This window comes from Lissotriton helveticus, chromosome 1_1, assembly GCF_964261635.1.
Source record: "Lissotriton helveticus chromosome 1_1, aLisHel1.1, whole genome shotgun sequence".
NCBI classification, from domain to species: Eukaryota; Metazoa; Chordata; class Amphibia; order Caudata; family Salamandridae; genus Lissotriton; species Lissotriton helveticus.
Genome location: NC_136057.1, coordinates 361,995,198 through 362,014,336, shown reverse-complemented (window position 1 = coordinate 362,014,336; position 19,139 = coordinate 361,995,198). Strand labels below are relative to the sequence as shown.

Genomic DNA, 19,139 nt, shown 5'->3' with positions numbered 1-19,139 from the left:
CTTTGCTTCTGTGGTGTTGGATGCAGAGTTGGTGGTGAAGGACTGGCGGCAGGAGAACTGGCCGTTGGTCATGTTTGGCATGGCCTGTTGGCAGTCTATGAGTCTTCCGGGGTTGAGTGTGTGGAGGGTGGCTGTGTTGTAGCGTTGGGTAGTCCAAGATGCAGTGTGCGTGGCACTGGTCGCGGTCGGGCACAGACGGGCTTGCCTTAGGCGCGCCTTCACTGCGCCAGCGACACGCCAGCTGTGCGTGTCCACTGCGCAACCGGCCGCCATAAAATGGGGGAGGGTCGGGACGAGGTGCTGGGAGGCGGGAGCGGGGGCTGTCTGGGGGGCGCAGGGGCAGCAGCGGTGGGAAGTGCAGACCAAAAATGCAGTCATGGTACAATACAAATAATTAAGTAATCGGAGCAGAGTCACCAAGCGGGGCAGGGAATACCGTGTCCCATCTGGCTGGCTGGCTGAGGCTGGAACAGCGCATGGCAGGAGACTGGTACGAGGTGCAAACCCTCAAGGGAGGAGGTCTCGCTACTGCCACTATGGCGACAGCACTGCGGAGCTGCTGAGGAGAGAGTTTGCACTAGACAGGAGGTCAGGGTCCTACATACTCACTAAAGTTTTCACACCGGTCTTTTGCGCCCTTAGAGGAGCTGGGGCCAGGGTAGGGAGGCAGGAAATTCCAGACACCCCTGTAGGGGGGAGGACTCTAGAAGCTTCTCCCACTTCAAAGTGGACACCAGGTATGAATATTGGACTCTCAGACCAAACTCTTCAATACACTTCTGGACCTGTGGAAGACACAGAAGAAGGGCTGCTGTGCTGCAGCAAGGACTGCCCTGCTACTCTGCTGCCCTTCTGCTTGGGTGTGAAGGACTGGACCTGCATCTGGAACCAAGGACCACCTGAGAGAGACTCTAAGTGTTAGTTAGCTGGTCTCAGGGACTGAAAATGCTCCAACCATTTGAACCCTGAGCCTGCTGTGAGTCTAACTCCCCCCTCCCAGAGTCGAGCCCCTCCAGTCTTGGACCCTTGGAAGTGGGGCAAATGTAGCTCTGCCTGCCCAGCTGAGGTCTCTTCGGAATCACAGCTGCGCAACGCATCTGCGACGTGGACCTTACATCACTTCTCTGGACCGCTGCTGAGTGGTGCATTGCTCCACAACCAGGATTTAAAGTAGGTACATTTCTCAGCTGGGCTAACCTGGTCCCTGGATCCACTCCACGCTTTAATGCTGTTGGTCTGCACTTGTTACTTTGACCTAACCTGGTGTGATTAGATTACCACTGCTGACACTTTCTGCTTTTAAGCACTATCTTTACTTAATCTTTAAAACTGCATATCTCCAGTTCTGCTAATCTGAGTTTTGTGGTTTTAGATGAAGGCAAAACTGCAGCACCCATCCTAGGCCTGGACGAAATGGCCTTGGAAAGTTTTTCTCTCTTTTCTCAACGACCAGACCTTCCAGGTCTCTTATGCTATGGCTAGCTCCAACTCCCAAGCCTTCCCCTTTGTAGTCCTAGAGGGCTCAGTGCTGAGTCCTCTCTGATTTAATCTATATGTCCGCCCTCTAACGGAGGTGGACGAAATTGTGGCATTGTCACTCTTCTTTTATGCTGACGACGCACAGATTGTGTTCTCCCTCTCTACGTCACAAGGACACAAGCCTTGAGACCTCAACTTGGGACTGAGCAAAGTTGCCCTTTGGATGCAGAACAACCTGCTCAAACTAAATGGAGATAAGACTGAATTTAAGATCTTAGGCAAAAGATATGATCTTTGGGGTCCACCCACTGGCACCCCGAACTGGAAGCTCTGCCTGCCCTGTACATAGCGTTTAAGAATTTGGGATTCATTGTGGATGAATCTCTGTCTATGAAACAATAAGTAAGCCAAGGTGTCATCTAACTGCTTTGTTGTCCTGAAATGGTTAAAGAAGATTCTATGGCTGATTCCCTTCCCAGCACAGAGAACTGTGATCCAGGCTCTTGTAATTTCTAGACTGTGGATTGTGCAGAAAGCAGCTGCAAGGCTTCTAAATCAACACCTAAGTTTGCCTCTGTCTCAGGGATTCTACGAGACTTACACTGGTTTACGGTGTTGAATCGGGTTAGGTTCAAAGCTCTGTGTTATATGAAAATCAAAGCAAATCCTAAATACTTGAAGGATCTGGTCCAGCTATATCACCCATTCCGCCCCTTGCGTTCAGCTCAACAGATCTGGTTTGTGGTTCCTAAAAACAGACTGGCCCGCATTAAAGGCCGGTCTTTCTCCTATCTTGGGACGACTTAATGGAATTCCCTGCCATCCTCCTTGAGCGATGAGACCTCTCTTCTCGCTTTCGGCAAGGGTTGAAATACCTGGTTGTTTTAATCAAGCTCTTCATGTTTTCCCTCATTCTCGCTCTACCCTCGCCCAGCGCCAGAAAACCCCTCAGGGGTAGCTGTGCACCTTACAAATTCTGGAAGAATAATAATCAAAGGTAAAGGCAGGGGATCCATTAATTGAAGGCATTCAGTAATGTACGCCGACGACACCCAGCTGGTGGTCTCCATCAACCAGTCGAGTAACAGCTTAGACAACTTTGCCAGGTGCCTAGATAGGGTCTTCCAATGGATGTGTGAATCTCGATTAAAACCTAATGGAGACAAATCGGAGATTCTTCTCCTGGGTAACCCTAACAAGCTTCCCACCAACCTCTCCTGGCCATCTTGTATGGGAACTCCCCCAACACCCAAAACCGAGGTCAAAAGTCTTGGCATTTGGTAGGACCAGGACCTGAATTTTAAAACCCAGGCCAGAAAAACATCAGGCACCTGTTTTCCGCATGTCCCGAAAGATTCTCCACCTAATCCCCTTCCAGTCGAGGAAGCTACTGATGCAGGGGTTGGTCAACTCCAGATTGGACTATGGCAACATCTTGTACCTGGGGGCCCCCGCTTCAGTTGTTCATAGACTACAGGTGGCTCAGAACGCGGCGGCCAGAATCCTAACAGGAACTAAAGCAAGATGCTCGGCGAAACCAGCTCTCAAAAGCCTTCACTGGCTCCCAGTGAAGGAGCGAATTACCTTCAAGACCCTATGCATCTCCCACAAGATAATGCACGATAAAGGTCCCCCAATTCTCAGACCTCTGATGAAACCCCATCAGTCCTACAGACAACTAAGATCTGACTCCCTCGCCCTTGCCAGCATCCCAAGGATAAGAAAGTCCAGATCCGGAGGCCGCTTGTTTTCCTACAATGCCCCAAGACTCTGGAACACCCTCCCATTGGCCATGAGGAGAGAACATAACCTCCTCATCTTTCGGAAACAATTGAAAACCTGGCTCTTCCCTTAATTCATCCCATTTCACTTTCTCTCTTCTCCCCTGGATACAAGGTCTTGTCAGCGCTGGGATGCCCGAGGGTAGCTACGCGCTTTATAAATCCCAACTCAAACTCATTGCTCATTTAGCCAAGATCGTGGGTAAGCATGTCGGACGAAGATGAGAAGGTAAGGAGAGAGGAAAGAGACAGCGGGGAGCAGAAGAGCCAGGACAAAAGATGTTGGCAACATTATAACAACATTAACAAAACCAAGACCCGCCCACAAAACCCCCCACCCCTGGAATGCGTAGGAAACGCATTCCCCCACCCATGTTCTAAATGGCGTGTTTTGAGGCACAAGTAGGCCAAACCCAGAACTGTCCGAGAGTAAGCACTCTCCTGATTGCAGTGCTCTATGTCGCTGAGCCGGGCATTTGCTTTAATGGCTGGTTGCAGACTGTACAGAGATTGCTGCTTTGTTATTTTGCTTCCTTATTTTGCTGCAGAGATTGCTGCCATAGTCGTTGCGTATAGCTTTGTTCCCTCAGCTGCAAGGCCTCATAAGATGGAGTGTGCACGCTAATCCGCATAGTCACTCAGCAACTCGCCGGGGGCGGGCGAGGTGTGCACCAATGTTCTGTCACCTACGGCGTCAGTTTGGCATTCAGGCCACAGGGTCAACTGGACAAAGGCTGCTGCTGTGCTTGTGTGTTGATTGTTGTGCGGTAATTACATGCCTCTGGGCAGGTCACTTCTTACTTGGATGGATTGCCCACCAGTCCTGATGCTCAGCGACTTTCCCCCCAGCTGCAAGGCTACTTAAGGTGCCTGGTGCAAGCTGGGCCACACAGCCATTTTGTTACTTTTTTGCATTTTTCTAGGTGCCATGTGGCATACATACATTGGCATGTGTGTGCGCCACATGTGCACACATGCATATTTCAGGAGTGCAACAGGGTGTCCATTTGGCACCCTTGAAATAGCATGCGCAATTTGCAAGTACCTATTGGGTACTCGCAAATTGCCCATGCAATTACCATTTATTCCTATGGGCCTCTAGGCCCATATGTATGAATGGGAAGCCATTCCCTATTTGCGACTCGCAAATAAGGAATGGGTAGGAAACGCAATATATTTTGCGAAAACTAAATACATTGCCTTTTGTGAATCCATAATAGCGAATTGGTAAAATTCTCTATTATGGACTCGCAAAAGATAATGTTGATACATCTGGCCCTTGGAGCCTTGCTTGGTGCACGGCATTCCGTCAGGCGGTGTCAGTGCTGCAACATGTCGGTTCCAGCTGTATTATCTGGGTGGTCTGAGCGAACAGATAGGGCGCTGCCGCGGCGGGAAGATCCATCTTAAAATTAGGTATGTGTGGCGAATAGCCGATACTACTGCCAATTTTGCTGCAGCGTGGGAGGGATGCAGATCTGGGCACAAGCCGGTGGCCAAGGCCAGTTCTGCAAGTGCCAGGCTACATGGGGGCCAGAAGTTGCGTTAATATTGGAACAGCATAGGCATGTGCAGAGAACGCCATCAAGCCGCGTAGCAGTACTGTCAGGAAACCCTGCAGCAGGAGAGTGCACCGGGAGCCGCCATGTTGTCACTTTCGGGCCAGAATTCTATGCATTGTATTTTTCGAAGACACATACAGCCACGTGAAAGAGACCAGTCTCAAAAACTTTTTACTCAAAAAGAGTAATTATGAAAGTTATGGTGTGTATTGGTACGGGGATAGAAAAAGTGAACAACAGGCGGTATTTGGAGTGGCGGCCCACTTACCCCTAGTAAGACACCTGTTGATCTGTAATAGAACTGATTTATTCATTTAGGGTATGTAGAAGTGAGAAAAGAAAAGAGAAACTGGAGTTATAGGTTTATTGGCACTACCATAAGAGTCACCCATTCATAGTCGTAGGTCTTAAACTTTTTTGTATTATATTGGTAATATTTTCAGTGTACTAATTTACTACTGACTACAATGCTAATTTCCCGTTTTTGCTATTCTGAATGCGTACTTTGTCTGAAACAAAATGACCATTATGTTGTTTTGAGAGTGAACCTTGTGCTGTAGACTCGGCTCCTAAATCGTATCCATCACTCCAGTCCTTGTCTTGCACCCAGGACAAAGTTGCTCTGCCACCAGACTTCCAAGTACCTACAATAGCATCCCTATACATTGCACATAAGTCCTTGCCACTTTGGAGACATAAATCCACAAAACCCTGCAGCGAGGCAAATACTTTTCTGACCCACCAATGTATGACTTACACAACAACGTATGTTGTGCTAAAAAGCACCAATCCTCAGCCTTCAGGTTTTGCAATACGTTACCTCCATGTCCCTCTTCCTTGTTACTGCCCTCACCACATGAATAGATTCTTTTCTTCTGTAACGCTATAATTCCAGATGTTTCCTGTCTGCCTCCTTCCTGGCTAGTAAACTGGTACAAAGTTTGTAGTTGAATGAAAATGTCAGGAACATTGGAGCTCATTTTGACACCCTTGATAGGTGGGCGAGTCTCGGAGGGCCCTGAAGGGTTCAATCTTTTACTTGCAGGATTCACACACCTGTACCTAGTTCTTGATTTGTAAAATAATGAGTGCCAGTACCCAAATCTTTGCTCAGAAGCCCGTATCCAGCACTATTAAATGTCAAGGTGCTGAATACGAAGGCTGCATAGTCTTGAAACAACCTCATGTCTCCGTAATACACTTCGAGACACTCCCTGTCCCATTATCTCACTCTTGCAGGTTCCTGCCTCTCCCTTTCTGACTGTTTTTCTGTATTTCTCTAACTTTTCCTCCATTGTATGTTTTATCCTCTTTTTGCTTTTAGTAAATGTCGGATGAGGAAAAATAAGCACTGATCCCCAAAAATGACGGTGGGTGGGCTCCACCGGCTCAAATTAAGCACTGCATTTACGAAGCAACCACATAAATACATTTAGCTATTTTGAATGTTCGGTTACAAACACAAAACAAAAGCTGTTTGTGTTGCTACTGTGCTTCCTACCTGTACACAGTGTAAATAATTTTGACTCCCACGAAGTCTGGGTGCTCCCTGACGAACTGCTCAGCCACATCTTTGTATACTTGAAGGGCCCACGCACTGCTATGCACTGTTCCGTTCAGTTCATAGATCTGCAATATTAACAGAAATTAGTTGGGAAAAACTTCGCCTGCAAGAAAAAAAATGTAAATAAGAATTTCCCGAGGTGGCTCCTCCAGGTGGGCGGAGGAGCGTTGCCCCACTGCTTTCTCGCAGTGCGAGAAGCAGAAACATAAAATGGTATTATAATACCATTTTATGTTTCTGCTTCTCGCACCGCGAGAAGCAGAAACATAAAATGGTATAAGCAGAAGGGTTTGGTTGGGGGCGGGCAGGCTGGCCTGCTCTACGGAAAGGGGAGGAGCGTCTTGTCCACTGTTGTGGGCACTGACTGTTTGGTCGGCTCTCTGGGGCCAACCAAACCAGTCATTTGCACTCTCCATTTTCTCCATGCTACATGGAGAAAATGGCCTTTCCATTGACGCCTGTGAGGTCGGCGTCCCAACCAATCACAATGCTGCTATTGCAGCATTGTGATTGGCTTAGGGGAGGGAGGCTGCCTGCTTCCTGTTGCAGAGGACAACAAGGGACCCGGCAAAAGTAACATTTTTATTTTAAATTAAACCTCCCCCCGTGCGACCCGCCTCTCCGCGCAACCACCAGCACGACCACCCGCCCCCCCCCCCCCCCCCCCCCCACCCGCGAGCCATCCAAGCCGCGACTTGGGATTCCCCTTGTTTATATGATTTGTTCTGTATTGTGCAGAGCCCCAGTATGTCTTCTGGTGAAGGAGCAAATAACCAAGAGTCCAGCGAGTAGGTACCAAAATGGTAGAAATGCTGCTGCACATCTGGTTAAATTATTTTTTTTATACTATCCTTAAGGAAGAGGAAATTCTGCTGGGGATTCCGCACCGTTTGTGACTCCTCCATCAGATGATTTAACACTTCCTCTAACAATCACAGGATTTTCCATTAACCCTTAATTCTAAATCAGGCCTTGAATTTTATCACTGAATGTCTTCACATGAAAACTAGGGAAAGGAACACATAAGTAACATGATGAAGGGCACGCACGTGTGAAATGGTATATGTAGGTAACATGAGTAGATTATCACATAAAAGGTGGTAATTTAATTATAGTGCCTTTGAACTGGAGGAGGACACAACCACAAGAGAATTTAAACTTTCATGAGAAATGCCTGGATACAGACAAAGAAGATTCCTCAAATCCTGCTCCAGAGGTAAACAGAGATGGCACATGTCTGGCTGTCAGCAATCAGCTGTTTAGTTCCTTCTTATTATCAAGACACAGTGCCTTTTTATGACTTTTACTTGTCTGGGTTTCTTTTTTACAGCCCTTTGAAGTAAAATTGTTGAAAGTTGCGAAAAAAACCTTAAACTAGCCAAAAAAGTGACAAAATACTGAAGGGCAAAATGCTCTCTGTGAAAAGAAGAATAACTCACTGGGAAAGCTCTGTCAAAAAAGCCCCATAAAACGTTAGCAAACATCTAGGCATCATCTTTCAACAGCAAACAAAAAACAGAATCTATAACAGCAACCTCACTCCTGCAGGGCTAATGCCTGTTTTTTCTGTGGCCCCTGTGATGTGTTAGAATGAGGGCCAGATCTGTCATTTCCCCCCACAAGGCGAGACCAGTTAAATGAGATTTAGCCTAATGGCCAGAGCTGGCAAGTTTGGAACTAGGCAACCAGGTTCTCGACCCAGCTTTAGCTCATCCTCTGATTTTGAGCAAATCACTTTATCTCTCTATGCCAAAAAATAAAAAATCTGACCTTGTGTAATGCAATCTGGTGATCATGTAAAACGCTCCTAGGCCCTTAAGCTGAGTTTGGGCTATATAAATCTGCAAAAACACAAAATAAAGCCTGGTTTCATCCAGGGCACTGTGTGCCCTTTCATTGCTGCCTACACATGGTAAATCGGTACAAAAGTGTAGTGAAGTTCCTATAGTCCCAATAGGCTCTGCGCATTGGAATAATATCTTCAGTAGTGTACACGTAGGACTGAGGTTAACTAGGTCTCTACTGACTATATTAGACCTAAGTGTTTGCCAGCTAGCTCAGAGTTCACTAGAAACTTTCTCGAATAAGCGAGGAGGAGTTTAACCTCCCTGGATAGACAAGAAGGGATTTAGTTTCTGACAACCATAAAACATGACAATTTTGCTCTCCCTGATTAAGAGTATATCTCTAGAGTTGTGTGAAAACAAAAGACAGCTATTTCACTCAGTCAATGCGTACTTAGTTTCACCAGTTTGCAGAGAAAAAGAGAGACGGGCGTTTTCAATAAAAGGTGTTATTTATTGAGCAGTCTCTTTCCTCATACAAGAGAAATGAATTGCTACAATTGCAATACTTATAGTTAAGTAAAGTGAATACAGTAAAAGCAGGATTATGAAATAATACTGTAAAAGCATTGATATGGTTTCTTAGCCATATGATACTTTAAAATGGATAAAATAGATACATACATATATACATTGACTAATCGTACTCCACTGGTGCTTCTAACTACGCCTACCCCGGTGTACCTGACCTAAGCCTAATACGTGGGAGGGAGTAAGTAAGTAGCAGTTTAAGTTAAGTTTGTTTTGCCAAGAATCTGACTCAAGAATTCTCTGTAAGGGTTTAGTCAGTTCAGTACCTGGGTATTAGAAGGCAGGAGGTCTGGTACCTCTCTCTTAGGACTCGGTATCCCAGTCACCCGCAAGGGTAAGCTGGAAACGCCGGAGGCTGGATTTCTCGGCAAGATAAAAGACAGCGTCTTTCTCAGCGCGTCAAAAGGGAGGGGCGGCGTCCGTGGGCTCTCGCATCAGCTGGGCTCTTCGGAAGTAGATAGCTGCTCTGCTCCAGGATTACCACTGTGTGTTTGCTTAAGGCAACATTGGTATATTTATACCTGAAAGGTGCCGGGTTTGACGTAAGGCTGGACATAAGACGTCAATAAAGATGTCACTAAGAACTGGTCGTTCTTACAGTGCTTTACAGGAGTTCTCGGACGAAATCAAAACAAAGCAGCGGGGATTTCCCAGGTTGCTGGAGGCTTGGATTTGTTTAAGAACTTGGTGTGCTTTCTAGGGGGCTGGAGGAATAGGCTTGCTTAATGTGACAGCATGCGCTATGACTGAATTATGAAAAGGGTTTCTATGCCGTTGTAGGGATATTATTGATTTATAACCGGACAAGGGCAAAGAATAGGAATATCAATTCAGGTACCTAGATAAACACACTACACCCACTCCACGAATTCATGTCCATAATTACTAAACTAAGCAATAGTAAACATATGTATACCGATCCACCCCAAAATACATTTTTTGCATCTGAAATGGCGTATGCGAAATACACGAAAAATGAGTATAGGTACAGTATTTCAAGCAGTGTAATCATTCATTAAAAAGGATGCATATATATCAGCGGAATGATTTTGCGAAAATTACACATGAAATGGCTCTTAATACAGAAAAGAAAAGTGCAAGACCATTTCATCACATATAAATACAGTTATTTGTAAATATGCTAGAGGCTCAGGTAATATATTGTTTCTAGAGTTCCTAAAAATAGAAGCTCTGTTCTCTAAGAATAGTTCTACTTTAAGCAGAGGATGAGTGCCAAAAAAAAAGTAAATATTTTGGAATCCGGGAAAACATTTATTTCATTTTTCAAGGGAAGAAGTCAAAACAGTTCCAAATATTTTCAGAAGATTTTGTTTTTCAAAGCTGAAGGCCAAATTCAGAGTTCAGGGAACGCTGAGGGCTCGTTTGCTTAAAAGTTATTCTTTTTTTTCAGGGGAGAACATCATTTCAGACAGACTTTCAAAAAAGCAGTTCACCGCTTCAGGTGAAAGTTCGACCAAGTTGGAAAATGCCGCAACTGTGCAGTCGTGAGAGTGATTGCTATCATCGATGACAGGATCAGCAATGCTCACAGAAGGTCGTACCTGGTTGATGCTGCTCTCATCTTGCACTTCACTACCCTTTAATCGCAGTGGTGAAGTTTCCACGAATGCCGTCATCAGGATGGGTAACCGCTGGGGACAACACGATGCATGAGCCGTTACTGGTATCTGTATCCAATGGTACTTCTGATTGTAGTGTGAGACAGACGTCTAACACGCATTCTTCTCCGCACAGCATACATCTTAGCACAGGTAAGATACAATTCTGCCAGATGGGTCTGAATGAAAGAAACCAGGTCATATTTAGATCTCTTAGCCGGGCTAATCCAAGGACTTTAGTTATGCGGTCCCGATAGCATATAGCTAGGATCGTTTCTTCCATTGTTGCTGGAGTCTTGTCTGTGACATGGCTTGCCATAACGAAGCAGCAGCATCAAAAATAAAATGCCTGCTACGAGTCCCAACAGGAGTGGAAGGCCGCCAAAGATCGAATGGACAAAATTTGGACAGATGCCCAGGACTGCTTTGAAAGGTGTCAACAGTCCCGAAAAAATTGTCTTAAATACACTCGCGATACCATTCGTATCTGAAATGTTTAAGATTTGGTTTAGCATTTCTGCGAAATGTAACGGGCAATTTGTTCATAATAGTGCATGTATCTCCGTTGTCGTCCTTGCAACCTGGAGATCATACGTTTCTTTTGATGACGTCAAGGGCACAGGCATCTGTAGAAGAACAGACTTCATTATCAATTCGAATAGAAGAGATTTTCAAACTGGGCAAAATTTTTCCCTCCCTGTCTGGAGTGTTGTTCGGATACAATACTTGCATACAGCAAGTGACCATGGAAGAAACGCTTACTAGATAAGCTTTTCCTGGCACCAAGCCACAACATCTGTGGTCCACTATTAGAATGTAGCTCCCGTTCGAAAGCAGTCTAAAGAATGGCTCAATTCGAGTTGCAGGTGTGCCAAGCTGGTGACATGAAAGGTTATTTGAAGTCCCCTCACAGGCCCCATGTAGATTTATACCCTGACACAGAAGTATACCACTTAGTGATTTTTCACAATTATCACCACTAAGAAATACATTCTGTCCTTTTTCACTATAACATGTGTGTGTGTAAGGTAATTTCCATGATGACTTAATGTATCCTTTACCCAACCTTTCATACTGGCCTGCCTGTATATACTTTTGGCAGTATCGAAATTGGAAAGTTGTTATCGGAATAGTTATTATTCCGTGTATTATCCATTCAATGACAGGTCGTTCTGACATTGTCAATGGTAATCTCTCAAGTTTTTCAATGCTCAGAATTGTATACTCTGCTCCTTTTTGTGCCAAGCTGATTTGTATATCAGTAAGGTTAAAGATAGAGAACAGTGACGTTGTGTTGATTAAACGCCAAGGCACCTAGCCTGAACGCAGATTTTGTAACGTCCAGCCAAGCTGTACAATAGAACGTAATTGGGACTGACCATGTTGTAACATTAATAAGTCCTGTTCTATTATATCAATTGCAGATGATACAATACTGTCCAGTGAATATATTCTGGAAGACAGAGTCATTAACCCATTGTCCACAACAGAAAGTGATTTTTCCAAATTAATACGGTCAATTTCCCGTATTTTCTCTGCTGTTTCAATTTGAGTTTCTTTCCAAGCTTCGTTATAAGCTGCATATATAGAGGCCGCTATGAAACGTTTTTGACGCTGTTTGCGTGGTCCCATAATGAAATCACGCAAGTCAGCACCTTCTTTAAGTAAAGTTAAGTGTTGCTTAATTTCTGCCAGTGTGGATGTCTGTAGCCATTCAAGGCAGAGTTTTCCTACACTGTATGTTGTTACTATCCCTGGATGTTGTCTCTGGGAGTATCTAGGGTCTGGCCTGGTCAATTTGAACCCCTGTAATTTGTTCAGGAATCTATCTTGACAGTTATTTGTGTCTGTGGGCCAGATCAACCATTTTTTCCAATCAGGATGTGTTCTGATTTGGTTTAAAATATGGGATACGTCTATCTCAACATCTGTAGTGCTATTACTGTCAGGTGTTGGCTTTGGAATAGACGGTTTGTTTAAGTCTTTAATTTTGGCTAGGCCAAGACAGGTTGTTTGTTGAATTGTCATTCAAAAATATAATTTGTTCTGGGATCATGCAGGCTCTGAATAATGAATCTATACCTTGCACTTGCCAATCTTTAGTACCCCAGATGTTTTTTTTTCAATGTTATTTTTCCAAAAATCAAAAACAAATGTATTAATTTTTTCAAAAAATGTTTCTGAATAGATTAATTTTGTATTTGTCAGCATGGTTTTCATTCCTGTCTTATTTATTAGTTTGAAATAAAATGTTTCTGCTTCACTTGTGTTAAACCCTGAGAAGTATGGGAATTTCTCGTAAAATGTTTTTGAACTACCTTTTGGTGGAGTTGCACAATGTTCCCATTGATTATAATTTAAAACATTTCTAGGTTGAGCAGATTTATGCAAATAATGGTTAGCTTAGTGGTTGTAGCAGTACAGCTGATCATAATTCGATGAACCTTGTAAATAATCATGTTCTGTAAATTTTGCTGACATAACTAAGTCTGACATCATATCATTAATACTTTCAAAGTCCCAATCATCAGAGAATGTACTCTGTTTTACAAAGTCACTTAATGAAACCTTAAATTGATGAGGATACTTCAAGAGCTCGACCGGGCCATATATATTGTAATCTGTTTTGTCCCATGCTACCCCACCGGGTATCGGATTGGCTTTGAATTTTACTGAAGAAAGTTCTTTTTTCTCGATGTGTGAAGACTTGTGTGGCTTTAGGACCAGGTTGATATTCTGGCTTGCTGTGTCCATTGTAACATATTTTCCCTCAATGAAGTGTCCCAAGCATAGCACCATGATGAGCCAAAGCAGGAGGAAAAGTACACCTAGCACCACCCAAAATTCAATCCATGGGGAAATCAGATAGGTTTCTTGTAGTTGATGAAAGAGTTCTTTAGTTTTGTCTTTAAAAGTTTTTGTTGTTGTTGGCTGTTCCTCAGGTTCGCTCGGATCCTCAGAAAAGTCATCGAAATTGATGAAGTAGCCTGATGCAGTTCTGTCAATTATTGGAATTGCTTCTGGATTTTTCTTTGTTTCATTAGCATAGTCTGTGTCTACATCGTTGTAGACAGGTGTTTCTTGACGAATTGTTGCAATTTGGGTTTCAAGAGGCATAAGTTCCATGGCTTTGTTGCATAGTCCTTGTTGATTCACTGTAGGTTTATCAAATGTGATTAGTCTCTCAGTTTGAACCTCTTGATTTGTAGCAAACTTTAGTGTTCTGCTATTTCTTGGGAGTCCACTTGGCCTACTACTTATTATTGGCCACATGATTGTGGTTTAACCAGGTCGATGGATACAACTCGGTTCTCCTTTTTACCAGCAAGGGGCGGTAGTACAACTGATATTGTTCCGTTGACAGCTAAGACAGGTGCTGCTTTTCTGTAAGAAGGCCCAAATTCCTTCTTCACCGCGATTTTCTCTCTGACCAGATCCCCAATCTTTGGAATCCAGACAGGCCTTGCTGGGACAGGTGGTTTCTCTTCAGTGGCTGTTGGCTGTGGTTTCAACTTTATGTTGCTCAGGTCTTTTCTTGTTTCATTTAAGTCCTGCAAAATAGCCAAACGATCTTTGATATCAAAGCATTTTCTTTCTACCACTGAAGTCTGACTATCGAGATCCTGGATATGCATTCTAGTCCCGAACAATAGTTCGTACGGACTGAAACCTTTTAGAGAATTTCTTGGCAGATTGTTAAGACTACGTTGGACACTTATTAAACGTTTGACCCACCCAACCCCCGAACCTAATACCTTTGCCGTTATAGATTGCTTTATGTCTCGGTTTTTTATTTATTTTTTATTTATTTATTTAGGAGATTTATAAAGCGCATGGTTACGCGCACCGGCGTGTCCCCGCGCTGAGAGTATACAGATGAGAAGAGAAGACAAGAGTTTACATCAATGCTTGACGGAAGAGATGGGTCTTAAGGGCTCTACGGAATTTGGTCTCAGAGGGTTCAAGCCGTAGTTCGGAGGGTAGCATATTCCAATTCTTGGCTGCAAGAAGCCGGAATGATCTGCCCCCCATTCGAGCTTTGTGTATTTTGGGGACAACAGCCAGACCCGTGCCAGAGGATCTGAGCATCCGCTCTGGTCTGTAAGGGGTGATAAGGCTGTTCAGAGGACTGGGTGCCCTACCTCCAAAGATGCGATGGCACGTGCATAGAGCTTTGAAAGTAATCCTTTCACGGATTGGAAGCCAGTGAAGGGACCTTAGCGCAGCTTTGGAGGGTGCTCTCCTGGAAAGCCTCAGCACCAGGCGGGCTGTGGCATTTTGCAGTACCTGGAGACGATTGAGATTTTTGGCTGTGATACCCAGTTAAAGTAGGTTGGCATAATCAAGTCTCGATGTGACCAAGGCATGCACAAGCGTTTGTCTGGCATCCACTGGAAGCATATCAAGCACTTTGCGTAGGCTTTTAAGTATCCCGAAACAGATTCCAACCACTCTGTTTACTTGAGGAGTAAAAGACAGGTCAGAATCAAATAGAACCCCCAGGTATTTAGCCTGTTGACCTGGTACGGGATTAGGTCCGAGGCAGTCCGGCCACCATGCCGAGGTCCACACAGAAGGGCCCCCCCCCATCACAAGCACTTCCGTTTTGGAGCCGTTCAACTTCAGGCAGTTGTTAGACATCCAGGAGGCAAGCTCCTGCATGCAAGCACTGAAGTTGAGTGCCGCAATTTCGGGTGCCCGTGATAGAGAGATGACCAGTTGTGTGTCGTCGGCGTAAGATACCAGTTGGATGCCGTATCTTTCAACAATGGTGGCTACAGGGGAGGCGTAAAGGTTAAACAGGGTGGGGCTGAGGGCTGAGCCCTGAGGGACCCCTTGATCGAGATTGAACACCCAAGAGTAGTGTTCTCCCTGTTTAACCTGAAAACCCCTCTCAGTCAGAAAGGACTGCATCCAACTGAGTGCCATCCCCTTCACTCCACCACTGTTGAGACACTGTAGCAAGGTGGAATGTGCTACAGTGTCGAATGCGGCACTTAGGTCGAGTAGGACAAGAGCCATAGTATGCCCCTCATCTACCCCTTGCCTAATGGTTTCGGTGGCTAGGAGCATCGCAGACTCCGTAGAGTGTCGTGCCCGAAAACCAAATTGGGTGGGATGAAGAAGGTTGGCTTCCTCCACAAAAGTCATAAGTTGGCGATTGGCCACCTTTTCTGCCACCTTGGCCAAGTATGGAAGAAGGGAGATGGGCCGGAGATTGTCTAACCGCTCCCAACTTAGATTAGGTTTTTTTTGGAGTGGGAGCACAATCGCTTGTTTCCATTTTTTGGGTACTGTGCCAGTTGAAAAAGAAAGATCCAGAACATCTCTGATGTAGGGCTCATTTCTTTCCACAATCCCGTTTCCCTCAGGAAGGAAGTGATAAGATTACCGCAATGCAATGCCCATGCTGGTCATGGCCTCCTTATAAGCTTGTGAGCTAAAAGCAGGACCCTGGTCAGAGTGTAGCATGCCAATTGCGTTTATGCCGCTATAGACTCGCAAATCTTTTGTAACAGTTCAGACGTCAGCCGAGAGCTGGGGTCTACATTTTAAGTGAAACTAGTCTTAAATAATTATTAAAGGGACGCATTTTTTCTGGGTATTTCGTATGAATATTCTTGTGATATCTAAAAGAAAGGCAATGGTAATACTCCGGGCAGTTCGCCACTGCGATCTCTGTTGCAGTTTTGACAGTAAAATGCAAATTTGTAGTTTTGCAGGCTCATTCCCGGCCACCAGTATATTGATTGTAATTCTTTCAGAGATTCCTTAATCTTAAGGTGTCTTAGACCCTCACCCATATGTGCGTCTGCTATTAATAAGTTTCTCCTGTTCGTGTTTGGAATTACCCTATCCCCCACTCCAGGGATTTGAGCAAAAGGAACGGAGTTTGCATCGATTATGTATGTATAATTGAGTGGATAGTTGACGGGTAGCGCTGCAAAGTCGCCTTTTGATGACGTTTTTACCGCCAGCATCGTTTCCCCATCTACGTATTTTCCTGAATGCTTTTTTGTAGCTACGGAAGCCTGCTTAGTTGCTTCCGCTGTGGCTGTCTCAGCCAATGAATTCCCTAAAACGTGAACGCCATCACGTTCATGACTCAGTGTATGTATCACGTGAGTCTTTGGTAGTTCTTTCTGTAAAAGAACTACTTGTTCCCAAAGCGATTTTTGCTTTATTGTGGCACCTGTGTTATCTTTGTGTTATCTTTGTAACCGTTTTGAACCCATTTCTGCAAGTCGTTATTGTATGATTTGACGCAGTAATATGAATCGCACACTATTAGTGTCGGGAATTCGCGATCGGCATTATCTAGCGCCATTTTTAACGCTATTACTTCAGTTTGTTGTTCTGAATTATTTTCTACAGAGTGTGATTTTGTTACCAGAGGTCTCAATTTACCTCCGCGCCACACGTATTTAACAATCTCGCATGTGGCGTTATAGGCTTGTTTTCCCCAAACCGAGGGTTGTGCATTTCCGTCTGTATATATTACACAGGCGTACTGTTGTATGGGCAGAATGTCGATTGGCAGAGGATATTCTCTTTCAGATTCTAGATTTTTTAATCTTTTCAGGTTTGGGCCAAAATAGTATTTCACTTTGTCAGTAGCAAGAGAATTTTCCCATTGTTTCCATTTTGGATTTAATGCCACGGTAGTTAAATTACATGGGCTTGTTAATGCCTCAAAGGCTGATTCTGCTGTTATAACAGTAATCAGTCTGCCTTCGGCTTGGTCTCTTTCTTTTGCTACAGCTGTTTGAACCGCATGTACAATGTTTTCCTTAATACTGAATGTTTTTTCAGCTTCTGTGTACAAATGTGATTTGTATGCTATTGGTACCGTTTCTCCCTCATTAGAGGTTAGGTATGTGAATCCGCATCTTCCTGGGATGACCTGGATCACAAGGTTGCGTGTGTTATCGCGTGTTTGCAATTTTGTTTTAGCTAACATGTCTGATTGTTTTAAAATCTGGTTTTATTAGTTCATAGAGAGGTTTAACCCTCTCTGCATAATTTAGAATGTAAGTTCTTCCGAAATTCAGGAAACCTAGAATTGATTGTAAGTTGTTCAGCGTTCTTGGTGCTTGGATTACAGCACATTTCTCTAAGAAATTGTCTGCCAGGCTTTTGCCTTCACTTGATAATTCATATCCTAAAAACAGGACAGTTAGATGGGCAATTCGTGACTTTTTAAAGTTGAATTTGTAACCCTCTGCTGCGAACCCAAGTATTATGGTGTTCACTCTTTTAAAGTGAGTATCCAAGTCATCATCTGTTAGATAGATGTCATCGACATAAGATAATGCCTCATCATCATACATTTGTAGTAACTCTGTTACTCTTGCTGAGAATAATCCTGGGCTGTTCTTGAACCCCTGTGGGAGTCGACAGAATTTTTTTCTGCAAGCCCATTATTGAGAAAGCGGTCAAATACCTGCTTTCAGGTGCTATGTTTTGACAAAAGAATCCATTAGAGATGTCTAATGTTGTTTTGTATTTTTTGCGCACGATGTTATTCATTAGTGCTGCACTGTGTGAGTTTTGTACTGCAAATGTCTTGCAACATGAGTTAAGGTGTCTGTAGTCCAAAACTAGACGATATGAATCGTCTGGCTTGGAGACAGGAAACAAAGGATTGTCAGACGTGAGTCCCTTGCTCACTTTGCCACTGGATTCAAGCAAGACGGGCTGAAGACGGCTGTAATGCCAGCTACCGGTCCTCGGAAGCTTGTTTCCGATCCAGGGAAGGCATGGCTTGGCAGTTCGGGCTGGACTGTTCCCATGAGGCACAGGGTCAGACTGATTTGCATATAGCCATGTCAGAACTGGGGTGGCAGAGTGGGCTAAAGAACGGTGATGGATCAAACCCAGATCTTTTGACTGGGTGTGAGTGTTTGATTGGTTCAGATGCTCCGTCCATCACCACCCCCTTTTGTACACATGGTAAATCAGCATACCTTTTACATGATATGTCATTGTGCGAGTCTTGCATGTCTGCCAGGAGTGATGGGTAAGGTCTTTCGTCAGGGTAATTTTAAAAATGGGCAATATGAAACAGCAAAATGTTTAAGGGTGGTGCAAAGTATTTTTGCAGACCTTTAGATCTTACCTTACCTAAGGGCCTGATTACGAGTTTGGTGTTGTGGGCCAACACCTCCAAACTTGACCGCCCGCCTCCCGCCAGATTACGACTTTCCTCGTGGTCTGGCGGGTGGTACTTTAGCGGTCCCACAGCGGTACCTATTAGAAAGGCACTGCAATGGGAGCGCCAAAGCCTGTTCCTGCATAGCATGCAATGTGCAGTCCATGCTGTGCAGGATAGGGGGAGCATTCACACAGGGGGGAACACCACATGCCCTCCTGCATGTATCCCCAGGCCCAGAGGCAACAAGGGGCCCTGTAGGACCACCGTAGTTTCCTCACCACCAGCATTTTCATGTTGTGAGCACTGCTGTGAGAGCGGAGGAAACTTGTAGTATGCTTGGTGGTACTGTAGCAGCACCATCAAGCATATTGCTGCCTCAGATCGCTGTGTCACAGTTAGTGATCGCTGATCCCCCACGGTTGCAGCGGTCTCATGGCGGTTCGACCGCCAGAGTTGTAATACGAACGTTGGACCACCCCAAAACCGCTGCATCACCGCTGGGTTTGATGGTCCACAGAACTGCACATTCATAATCAGACCCTAAGTGACTATCCACAGTGATGCATCTGAATCTTTAGAAAATCCAATTAAACCCTCATAAATG

The 19,139-nt window shown here is 44.7% G+C and overlaps 1 protein-coding gene across 2 annotated transcripts in view; it reads right to left on the bottom strand.

The window, feature by feature from the left end:
• Positions 1-19,139, bottom strand: part of LOC144808646 (adenosine deaminase 2-like) — a 367,765-nt gene that overhangs the window by 300,064 nt on the left and 48,562 nt on the right. For both annotated transcript variants that reach the window (XM_078673651.1, XM_078673652.1), the window contains one exon: positions 6,324-6,451. In XM_078673651.1, coding sequence (XP_078529777.1) covers positions 6,324-6,451 — 128 coding nt within the window. The remainder of the gene's footprint in view (positions 1-6,323; positions 6,452-19,139) is intronic.